A 12,363-nucleotide genomic window follows, 5' to 3' on the forward strand; every position below is an offset into this window, starting at 1 on the left:
ATGTGAGTATTGCCTGCGGCAGTAGTTTGATCATACACAACAATGAGGTACAGTTCTAAATGTCCATTTTTACTCATGCCTTTTTCTTCAAAGGTTAGTGGTTTGTGCTTGTTTTCACATGCGTAGATGGATTCACAGCATCATTAAGTAAGCATTGTAGAACTGGCCCTTTGATTCTTTGAAGGAAAAGGTAAGGATGGGGTCCAAATCTTTAGTTGGCCTAGGATGGCGTTTTTCTACTGAAATAAATGCACCTACTTCAATATACAAGTGCTAATATCTGACCACAGTGCTCCAGAATGAGTAGAGGACCAGAGAAGGTGAGGAAAAATACACAGTTTGGTAATACATATTATATAGTTAAGAAGAACAACCTAGAAACTTTCTTTGTTATAGTGAAACTGAACTCCTCTTGGATCGACTGATGAATATGAGTTGCACATCTTTCGAAGGGTCTTGGAGAGAGTCTTGGGTCCACAGAAGAATACTCCAATACTGTTGCTGTGACCACAATAACAACAAAAACATGAGAGTAGCAGAGTAAATGGATAAACTGTACCTTTTGGCTGCCTCCAGTTTTGTTTCCATCTTTTTAAATGGCTTTTTAAGAAATACATTTGAAAAAAAATTATGTTACTGTCACAAAGTAGTACAGTATAATTATTTTAATACTTTAATGTTTATTATGTGTTATTGAATTATTTATTTAGATTGCTGTATTAGAGGTCACAAACTATTTTAAGTGTTAGTTTTTGTTGTGATCTTCATAGCTTTTTTTAATCACAGAAATAAACACCCTGCTTGTGTTGAAAATTTTCAGTGCTTTTTCTCCATCTAGGTTACAAAAATGCACAAAAATGTCAGTTATTTGTGAGTTTTCTTCTTTTTTTTTCCTTGCATTTTAACACTTTTATGGCTGTTGGACATTTTTGAAATGGCTGATTTAAAAACAAAATTTGTAAATAGATAGTTCTTATCAAACAATAAGAACATGACCAATGTAACAAAGAATTGTGTTCATAAGCACACAAGTCTCTTATAAGAATAAAACGGAAACCTGGTTACTTGCTGAAAACTGCTTTAAAGGGTTTGCTTAGAAGTACACAGCACATATTGCTTTAAAACATATATATGTACACACAGATACACACACATGCTGTTCTACTGGAGAAAGCAAATCTACATAAACAAAATGCCAGTGACAAGTGGCAGTGTCAGTCTCAAAAAGTTTGCGCCTGTTAAAGAGGGGCTGTAGATACAATTTGGGTGCCCCAGTAGTGCCCATATTTCTTTGGTGCTTGATTGCACTAGGTTTAACCTGGAATGGAATATTCCTGCTAATCCACTAAAAAAATAGTGTTGCAGCCAATGTAAACTCTGTGGACATAGGTGCAGGGACCCAAAATTTAGTCAATTTGTAAAAGCTGATTGTTCCATCACACAACAGAAACTCTTGAGTTTCTTTGCCTCTTGAACATTCTCTAATTCAGAGGAAGAAAAGGCAGGGCATTTTTTTTTCTCGTAAGAAATGCTTATTTCATGCAAGGTTTTCTTTGAAAGGTTCAACATTGACCATAAATATGGGCATCTAGGTTCAGAAAAAAAAGAGGTTTTTCTGTCACTTTAGCACTGGTTTTCTAAGGAAATATCACAAGATCCAGTACAGAAAGTTAATGCCCATCTCCCTCCCTAAGCATCAGAAAACCCAATTTTTCTCAGTTGTACTTAACAAAAGCAAGAAAAAATAATGTTTCAACTGTAACTTTAAAAGTTCTGTTTATGTGGTAGAATGCCTATAAAAGGTCTTTCAGAAATCATATTTTCTACTCATGGCCTTTTTCTATTTTTAATCTTTCGTATATCCTGGTTGTATTTATTTTGACCTCCATCAGGTGGTTTCTCTATTACTGTTATTTTTGCAATTTTATGGTATTTTTGTATCTTACTGTAGTCTCTTTGATGTCCTCCCTTTCAGCTTTTTCTTGGGTCTTTTTCATCTTTAAAAAAAGTTTTTTCTTTTTGTATCTTTGTCTCCCAAGTGCAAGCCTTTATTTTGCATTAACAGGTAAATGTTTGGAAATCATAAAGAGTCAGAAATATTCTGGAATTTTTTACTGCTGAACACAAAATAGTTCAAATTCTTGCTTGAAAGGCTTTTAGGAACAAAGAAGCTTTTCTCTGACCACTAGTGAATCCACCAAGTTGAAATGAACTGTCTTTGCCGGCAGAGATGAACTAATAACAGAACAGCATAGTCTTGCAAGAGTAGCCAAATATGTTAGGGGAACAAACATATCCTTGACATCATAAGAAAAAAATCACAGTTTATCTCTTTAATAACCATCTTAAGGGGAAATTAATGCTACTTTGTCCTTTGTGCAGAACAGTAATTGGATTGTGTGTTTCAATTATAGCTGGACAAAGGCCAGGATATTGAAATACTTCTAAATATTAGATTTTCTTGTCCAAAAATTAGATTTTATTGGCATTCTCTTTCCAAGATTTCTTCATTAAAAGCTTTATTAAGCATAAATCTTCTTTCCACACAGCAAAAAAAAGGAATTATTTTAAAAGGGTCATTTAGAAAGGCTTACCCTCCCCTTCTCCCACTATTTATGCTGAGAAAAGAGTTACCTAACAAGGTTAGAAGCCAACCTGCCTTACCTAGGATGGTTTTCAGCTAGTTGCTTGAACTCATTGTCCCACTTTGGCCTTCCATAGTGGGTCTTCTGTCTCAAACCAGTAATTACATCCATCTTGTCATCATAATGTAGGGCTATGTGAGTAGCCTAAAGGCAAATTTACAAGATAATAATTTTAGAGTCAAAAATGTATACTCCAGGTAAGAAGAGAAAGCAATAATGCTGCTTCATGGTGAGTGACAGAAGTATTAATGAGGGAAAAGAAACTGGATTATCACATTATCAAAATTCTCAAATGGAAGAGAGAGAGGAGAGAGGAGAGAGGAGAGAGGAGAGGAGAGGATTACTAAAGAGACCGAGAAATTACTAGCAGTGTTAAAAGCACTTCCAAAAGTGCCCAAGATCTCAAAGGAGTTTAGCTTCTTGAGGTGAAATGTTTGAAAGCAGTTGGAATTAAATACCAATCTTAGGCCTGGGCCTAAGAACCTCAGTCACTTTTACTGATAGGTCATAGATTCCTAAACATCTTCTCAGCTTCTAAATATCTCACCCTACACTTACCTCATTGCAGATCCTGAAGTGGCACTCACCATTTTAAAGGCCGAGTTGGAGTTCAGGAAAGGGAACAAAGTGTACTATAACAGAGTTTGACAATAAATATCAGCAATTACATGCACCTTAAGTAAGTCCAGAGCATTCTGCTGCAGATGGAAAAGACACCAGATGTACCAGTTCACCAGGCATAAAACCCTGAGTGGGCTGACTCTTCTCCTCTGGTGGAGGCAGGAGCAGAAAATAGATCAGCTCAGGTGAAGCACTGAACTGATCTTCACAACTCCCAGTGCCAAGAAAACAAATTCTGATTTTTGTTTGTATTTACCGTCTCTCAGCTCCTATGCTACATCCATTACCATGCTATCTGAGTATTTCCCAGGTGCATTTAAAATCAAAACCTCCTCTCTCCTAACTGTGCTGCTATTGTGTAGGAGTAATACACTTGTTTTCACTACAGACTATCATTGTTACTATCCCCGTTAAGAAATTACCAGAGGAAAGCTAAGTTAAAAAATGAGCTTTGCATTTAGTTCAGGCCCTAGGATGAACTAGGCATCATTATAATTTCTTGCAGAAGTGGTTGCTGAAATTTATATCAATTTCCTGGGAATATTGTATATTTCTATGCTAATGAGTCTTTCATGTTGCTTAGCAATTCAGTTGTTCTGGTCAAGCACACTTGTCACAAGAGGTTGTGTTTCTATGAGGTTCTTCTTGTTAGTTTGGGCCAATGTCATGGAGGACTTGAAACAGTCTTAAGGAAGAACATAAAATGTTTAGTGGGACTGAGGTGTGGGGAACTGAAGGATTTTTTAATTGTTTACAGCAAAATTGTGCTACTGAGCAGATATGCTATTTCTGTTCACATTAAGTGGAACTTTTCCAGGATTTTTGGTGCTAGCCCTTGCTGTAGCTCACAGCATTAAAGCTGTCTAGGAATATCAGGGGCATTGCAAGGAGCAATAAGCTGAACCACAGTTTCTTGTCCAAGCAGAGGCAGATATGTGCCATAACTGTTTGACTATTTGATGCCAACGTGGAATCTACAAAGCGCTTGAAGAATCTTGGCCTGCATTAGGAATAGTATAGCCAGCAGGACTAGGGGAGTGATTTTCTCACTGTACTCGGCACTGGTAAGGCCACACTTTGAGTACAGTGTTCAATTTTGCACTCTACAGTATAAAAAAGACATTGAGGTACTGGAGAGGGTCCTAAGAAGGGCAACAAAGCTGGTGAAGGGCCTTGAGAATAAGTTTTATGACGAGTGGCTGAGGGGTTGTTTAGTCTGAAGAAAAGGAGTCTGAGGGAGACCTTATCGTGCTCTACAACTCCCTGAAAGGAGGTTGTGGAAAGGTGAGTGTGGGTCTCTTCTCATAGGTTACAACTGACAGGACTAGAGGAAATGGTGTCAGGTTGCACCAGAGGACGTTTAGGTTAAACATTATTAAAAACTTCTACACTTAAAGAGTTATCAAAGACTGGAACAGGCTGCCCAGGGAAGTGGTTGAACCACCATCCTTGGTTGTATTTAAAAGCTGTCTAGATATGGTTCCCAGGGACATAGTTTAGAAGAGCGCATGGTAGAGTTAGGTAACAGCTGGACTCAATGATCTTTAAGGTCTTTTCTAGCCATAACAATTCCATGATTCTATGATTGAACAAACATGGTGTCTGAGGAGTAGTTGCCAGTAGTGGAGGGTGCTCTAAAAGTTTTACATTTCCCATCCTGCTTGGGTTCAGCTTCACCTGATTACTGGTCATCTATATAATGAGATGGAGAAAATAGGGAGAATGTTGGTTTTGTTATCTGCTAAGGGAGAAGTAAAGTAAAGCATCATTGAAATGTTACTGGTGCTGAAGCTCAAATCTTGAGGCGTGATGAACTGGAATTTACTAAAGATAAACAAGACCTCTAAGGTGAAGAAGCTTTGTGGATGTCTGAAGAAGGTGGAGCTGTTACCCAGCACAGTTCCTGGGTTTGGTCAGAGTAGGAGAAGCAGCCACTGAAAAGCCTTCCTTATCCCCCACAGCCCTTGAGAGGTGGGATGCTGGGGGCTCCAAGAGCAAGAGCAGTATCAGTGTAGGTGGGGAGGCAGCACAGCTCCGGGGATGCTCCTGTGTCACCCAACAAACAGCACAGGATAACGAGTCAGTGCTGACAGGAAACTGGACGATGGAGTTTGAAGAGAAGGAGGAGGTACTTCAGAAAAGTGCAGGACACACTAGTGAAGGGAGTCAAACATCCCAGCAAGAATAGTTGTTTCCCTACCTTACTTGTGGCCTGATGTTTGCCTAAGAGGGAAGTGGGATGATAACAGTTGAGAGATGGGGGCAACTTTATGTATTGTTAGGTTTCTCAATAGCTTCTTTCAAAACAGGTTTTAGTTAATACCTTGTGATATTGCTAATGCACAATGGTGTTTTCTGTGACTGCCATGTACTTCACGGTGGGAGTAGGTTTTTCTGAATACAGCTTTATGCACATACCTCATTACTTGACAGAAGCCCTAAGGAAAGCAGAGAGAAACAATGATTTTTGTGGCAGCAGAGATAGGAAGGGAAAAGCTCCATGAAGTTTGTTTTTTAAATCTCTAGTAGACAGCCCTTCATTCAACAGAGACAGCAGGAAATAACATAGTAGAGCAAAGACTTTCCGGTGAGAGTTTTTCTGGCAGGTGCCTAGCTGATCACAGTGTAATCTTAGATCCATTAAAAATAAGGGGGAGAGAAAATCAACCCAACTGACTCTAGGTAAGGACTGAAGTTGGATACAATTGACCCAGTCTAAAGGTTAAGTCCATCAAGTCAGGATGTTCCAATGAAATTGTAAGATGGCAAATTTGAAGTCAACCAGAGACAATGTATTTTCAAACAACATCAATTATTCTGTAGGTTTGTTGCCAAAATGGCCTAAGCACAGCAGCGTTAAAAAGTGTAGTGAACATATATATGACCAATAAAAATTATACTAAATAATAAGAGTAAACAAAACCAGCACTTTTCACACAGTCCTCTATTTTTAATACAAGGACAAAATGTCCCTTCACAAGCTCCTGGAAGGCTCTATGCACTTTTCTGAAAAACACGTGGTAATCAGTGCTGCCCAAGCCAAGATACAGGACTGGAAGGATCAATGACTTGATTTATCCATTCCTGTTTTCCTAAATGTGAGATAGAAACAGGTGGCTTGGTATCTTTATATTTACAGTTCTTTGTCTCTCTGCTTCATACATCATTTATTCAGCTGTTCTTATTCCATATGTTGCCATACTGGAAAGGCAAGGTACATTAACTCAGACTCATAAGAGTTTCATTATTACCTGACTTTCATCCCAGCCAGTAAGAAATATATGATAACTTAGAAAATAATTTTTCCCTTTTTCAGTCATTTTTGTTTCCAAATGGAACAGAAGATCAGCAAACCACTCAAATGCTGATGGGTCTCGACAAATCCAGTAAAAATAAACCTGTCAGATAAAAGTAAAGAGATTTAACAAGAAGCAAACTTTCAATAGAACTTCCTAATTATTGGCTCAACTGATTAACCACATAGTGTGTGACTTCTGTCTACTGTAAATTTAAACATAATTACATGCCATTTTGATGATATGGTTTATAACTTTTAAAATTTCCGTTTTGTTCTTAAACATTGAGTGAATATATTAATGTGCTAGTGAATATAGGCAGTGTACAAGTTTCCCATCTCACCCTGCCAATGCATATCAACTTTGACTTATAATACCTAACCCTGCGTTTCTTACAAATAACTTGATTATTCTTTGAAATTCTGGGTTTATTTTCAGTTATGTTTAAAATAGAATTTCAGTTTCATTCAGCACTGAAGCAAGGAATTTCTGTTTCTCAAGACCTTATGCCATAGGCTAACAGTTGATGTGGTCAAAGAGACAGTTAAGTCCTTCAAGTCAGATACCCTGTAAAAAACAGGCTACAGAATGCCCCTACTTCTTTTTTAATGTATTTCTTGTTTAAATTGGAGCATACTTTCTCTAGAGAAACACAAAACTCTAATTTTAAAGTTGCCAAATGTGTAAAATGAAATACTATCCCATGACTAGTTTTCTATTGGTTGAAAACCTCCTCTCCATGAAAAATTTACACAGTTTTTCTCATCTAGATGTCTCTAGCTTCATCTTCCATATGCTGGATCTTGTTTTAGTTGTGTATTGGATGGGAGAGCCTGTTGTTAAAGTTTTGGTCCCCAGGTAGAAATCAGAGGCAGGGATCAAGTCATGTTATAATCCTCTTTATGGTAAACCAAACATTCCTGTGATCTGTCACTGAAAGGCTAATTTTCCAACCTTTAGTCATTCCTCTGTCTTATTTCTGTCTATCCTTCCTCTACTGTAGTCAGTCTTAAACAGAGTCAGGGAGTTTGTTTAAAAAACCCCAAATGCTGACTTATTGGGATCTTGGCATAAGGTAATGCTTGCATAGGGAATAAAATCTTTAAAACTAGATGGTTAGTCTCTGTCCATATAATGATGAGAGTTCCTACTTCAGGAGTCCTTACTCTGACATCTTCAGCTGGATCAGGTGAGATTCTCCAAACCCCCTTTTCTGCTCAGTTCTTGTAGCCAGCTGGCCCATGGGCTGTTGTGACCATTCCAGCATGTGCATGATCTGTCCTGATCTATTGTGATCAGTTGTCTTAACTACATACAAAGCATATTCTAACTACTTAACTGCGTATAAAGGACTGTCCTGTGTGACCACTTCTGCAGGAACTGTTTCTGCTGACATCTACAATTTTTTAATCCATGTACAAGTTAATCAATTTTGTAGCAGCGACTACCTGCAGAGTCTCAGGATGGGTGATATTCCCCACCCAGGATTTTAATCAACACACTGAGACATACAGTTGGCCTAGGCAGAGCAGGAGCTGCCTTAGGGAGTCGTCAGAACAGTTGGATATTCCCACCTGGAAACCTCTTCTGCCAGTGCTGTGCTGTGAAGGGGATTGGGAGTAAAGCCCATCTCCTGATTTCAGCTCAGTCTTGTCTCGAGCTGGTCCAGCTGTCTAGATGACTAGACTGGGAGTTCCTGCACCACCCAGGGAGTGAATGTCTGAAGTTTCTTCCCTGGGTGGCTGTCCAGGCACTACCCTGATGCCCAGTTGAACCACAATTATAAGACAAATCTGATTGCAATTCTTAAAACTTCAGTTTGTAGCTCTTGCCACACATTCCATCATTGCTGAACTGAGGGCACCAGACCTCAAATGGGTCTCTGTGGGCAATGTAATTTTGAGTGCAATTATTTTTATAGTGCCTCCAAAGAAATAATTCACAAACATGGAGGAAGGCTAAAAATATACAATCACAGATGAAAAGAGAATGGCATGGTTGTATAAGCTTATAACAAAGGGATGGTTGGAACTTGTTTTATTGTGACTGTAATTTTTAATTTGTTACGAAACCCCTTAATTTCCTACAACGCATTCCTCTTTGTGCTCACCAGACCTTCTGTCTTTATTATACCTCAATATTAAAGTTAATCTGGAAGGTCTGTCCCCAAGGTAATCATTGTGGGAGCTCTGATGATTTGGAAATTGTAGCCCTTTTCCATAGGATCAATGAGACAAAGATGCATATTAGACACTTCTGAAGTGAAAAATCAGAGAAGAAACCAGAAAGCTATAAAGAGATTTCCGAAAGATTTAGTATGCTAGGATGTCAGACTTCTGGTAAGGTGGTGGGAGAAAAATACGGTAACACCATGGTTCACTGGAGATTTGGTGAAAGAGACTAACAGTAATTTGAGATGTTTCCTAGATCTGAGCATACTATAAGGGACTATCTGTGGTTTCTGTAAGAAATATAAATGGCATATGATCCCAGGAAACAGAGATAAAGCATTCAGGGTTAAGTAGGGTGTTTTTACAGCCTAGGGATAGGAGTGTCTGCAGAACTTTAGTACCAACCATCTTGGCTGTTTGCTTTTTTCCCTTTCTGTTTCAATGTTTTGCCTTAAATATAACCTCATTGCTTTACAGTTTGCTGCTGATTTACACTGGCATAGGTTATAAGGAAAAGTAAGCCCACTGGCTTTTAGCATTTTGGTTTTGTGACCAACAGCAGCATTGTTTTAAATTACTGAAACTATGCAAGACTTATAGCCTTAACCTTTACGTAGTTTTTTGTGTCTGAATTCTGAAGTCCCTGATTGTTCTACATCCTCAGCACTTCAAAAATCAGGCCACTGAGTGCTGTCAGTCTGTATCATACAATAGTGGTTGATCTGTAGTGAGAAATAACTCCTCTCAGACTCTACTTGATCATCTTATTTCTCAAGTCTTCTCAGCAGTTCGTTTTATGGAAATACATATTTAGTACACATGTGTGGAGAGGATACATGTGCTTCTAAATGAATAATGAATTGTGCATGAGGTAGCCACTGAGAGCATGTGGGCAGGACTGGAAGCCAAGCACATTCAGGAAAGGAGGAAGAAAAGTCGGCCGATTAGTTCAGACATTGTGGAAATATGGGACTGGTTTCAAGAATATCAGGCTATGGAGCTTGAAGAAGTACTATTAGCTGGTTGAAGACCTAGGTGTCACAGTAACAGCCAGTCCAATTGAACTGGGTCAAGCCACCTCTGACACAGACCTCTCAAGAGAGGATGTAGCTTTCTGAAGCTTCAGGAATTCCGTAAACTCATCCCCGGTGCAGTTCTGCTGAAGCAGCATCCATTGCACTGCCTCTAATTTTCACATGTTAGAGGTGGAGAGCATTTGGTAATGAAGAAAGACTGTCATTATAAGAAGTATTTTTGATCATGATTATAATCTTAGAAAAAAAAGAGGTAGCGAAGAAAGGTGGTCTGTGGGTAGAAGGTCTCCTTTTCCCTTATATCAAAGAGGATTTCTAGTATAATATGTTGAAATAAGTGGTATTTACAAAGAAGTCTTTCTTTACACTGGCTGCCCATAGCATAGCACAACATATTACATGTATAATTAAAATGCAATAAATGCACAGTACAATTAATACTTATTAAAACTGTAGAATAAAACCAGCATCAGTGTATATCTATAATTAAACAATTATTCTTGAACCCTGTATTTCTTTACTTGTAAGCTTCATGCTATCAACTGACTGCAATTATTTAGGACCCTTAAAAATCTGTTTTAGAATTACATTCCAGTATTCTCCACCCACCCTACCCCTATCAGCTACATTCATCAGCTTGATGGCTTGCCCAAGTAAACTGTCTTAAATTTCGCAAGTGCTCTTTTTGCAAATTGAGTTAGATGCAGTATTGCTGTTAATCAGATCTGTAATGCAGGGTTTTGAGTAGTCACTTGTTTCTGTTATACTCTGCTCCCTTGCAATGCATGCATATTTATCATTCAGTTTCCCACATCCTGAATTTTGTACAGGACACAGAAGCAAGAGCTCTGATACCTCTTTCCTGTAAGGTGAAAGAACATAATTTGTAAATCAGCTTTCATCATGTAGAAAGTCATTAATAATTATCTGTTGATGACCATCCTTTTTTGATCTTTGCTGCCTGAGTTGCAGCTCTTGGCAAAGCCAGCTTTTCACCAAAGGAATGTAAAATGTGTTGAAGCAGGGGATGCCCAGGGAGGCATCTTCATCCCTGACTCTTGCTTCCCCCCTTAGACATGACTAGTCCCTGCAAAACCCTTTTACACTCACAGATGGGCACCTCCCTGCAAAGCCCTAGTGCTTCTTGCTCCTGAGTATACCACACCACCTGTGGTACCAAAACAGATCAGAGATCTTCCTCAGCATAATTAATTGATCCCATGTGCCACTACAGATTAGGCGCAGAGGTGCCTATAGCCCAGAGGATGCAGGGTGTTTGACAACCTGCATAAGGCACTGATTTACAGCTAAGGTGACAGCAAGCAGTCGTTTGTTATAAATGCAGGACAATTCATATCCCGATATTTGAAGCAAGAGGCCTAAACTGTTCTCAAACACAGCTCAGAAAAATGGTTATGTATGACAGCTAAAAGAGCCCAGATTTTTAGGTCTCTGGGAGAAGATGTTTTGTAGAGAAGGCTGTGAGCTGGACTGGAACTCAAAGCAGGAAGTTACCTCAGGCAGGGACAGTTGGTCTCAAAGCAAATGGAAGAGCATGTTTTGTTTTCCTTACTGTATGTAGCTGAACTTATTGCCATAACTTGCTGTGGCTGTCAAAGGTCTACATGGGTCCAAAAAGCAGTTAGACAATTTCATGGAAGAAAAATCTACTAAGGGATACAGAGATGCAGCTCTTGTATCAAGACATTACTGAGTTGCAAGTTGCTCAAAGGCAAGGAGGTATCCACTAAAGACATATCACCACATGATTTTCTGATCTGTATACTTTTCCCTAGGCATTCATGAACAGCCACTGTTAGAGACAGGCTATTGGGCTAGACGGATCTCTGGTGAGACCCAGAGCACCTTTCTTATGTCCTTATGTAGGGCAAAAGAGAAAGTGGATGTTTGCTAATATTATGATCTTCTAGATCAGTACAATTTTATAAATTTCAGCAACAATTTATCTGAAAAAATGAGACCACTAATGTGAAAAAAGATCATTTTATGCATAACTAAAGCCAGTAAAAACTTTCCAGCCATGACTAGTAGCAGTGCCCTTCCTCATCACAAAAAATGATAGAGAAATGAAGGCTCTAAGGCTATTTAATTGTGAAGAATCAATTAGATAGATGTGTACTCCTTTTGATTTGCTGCATTTTTTAAATTATACAGCTGCAGACATTATGAAAGCTATGAGTATTTATATCTCAACCATATGTGGGCAACACTAAGAAATATTAGTTCAATAAGCGTAATGATAGCTCTACTCAAATCAAAACGAAGTTGTTAAAAAAAGAAAAACCTCTTATTTATTTCCTTAATAGACATTTCTATGATACTCATCATGGCAGAAAGAGAGTGCTGAATACTTTGAGGAAGATTAAATTATTAGTAATTATACCACAAGTGGAAGCTTTTAACCAATGAAAAAAAATGTGGAGCTACCATGAGATTAATCGTTCTCACTAAGATGACTGCTAAATTTTTTAAGTAATGCTGTGAACTTCCCCAGTACCTTTCATGTAGGCTTTCAAAATATTTTACAAACACCAATGAAGTTTAGCCTCATAACACCTGTGAAAAATAAGCACCG

At 38.5% G+C, this 12,363-nt stretch overlaps 1 protein-coding gene across 1 annotated transcript in view; it reads right to left on the reverse strand.

The window, feature by feature from the left end:
- Positions 1-374: 374 nt before the first annotated feature.
- The window catches only part of NOX3 (NADPH oxidase 3), a 39,197-nt gene continuing 27,208 nt past the window's right edge, over positions 375-12,363 (reverse strand). The window contains exons 11-13 of the mRNA XM_010189904.1: positions 6,518-6,664; positions 2,665-2,789; positions 375-501 (exon numbers count right to left, since the gene is read on the reverse strand). Of these exons, the coding sequence (XP_010188206.1) occupies positions 375-501; positions 2,665-2,789; positions 6,518-6,664 (399 nt within the window). The remainder of the gene's footprint in view (positions 502-2,664; positions 2,790-6,517; positions 6,665-12,363) is intronic.

The sequence above is a fragment of the Mesitornis unicolor genome, unplaced genomic scaffold (assembly GCF_000695765.1).
Source record: "Mesitornis unicolor isolate BGI_N332 unplaced genomic scaffold, ASM69576v1 scaffold3818, whole genome shotgun sequence".
Lineage (NCBI taxonomy): Eukaryota > Metazoa > Chordata > Aves > Mesitornithiformes > Mesitornithidae > Mesitornis > Mesitornis unicolor.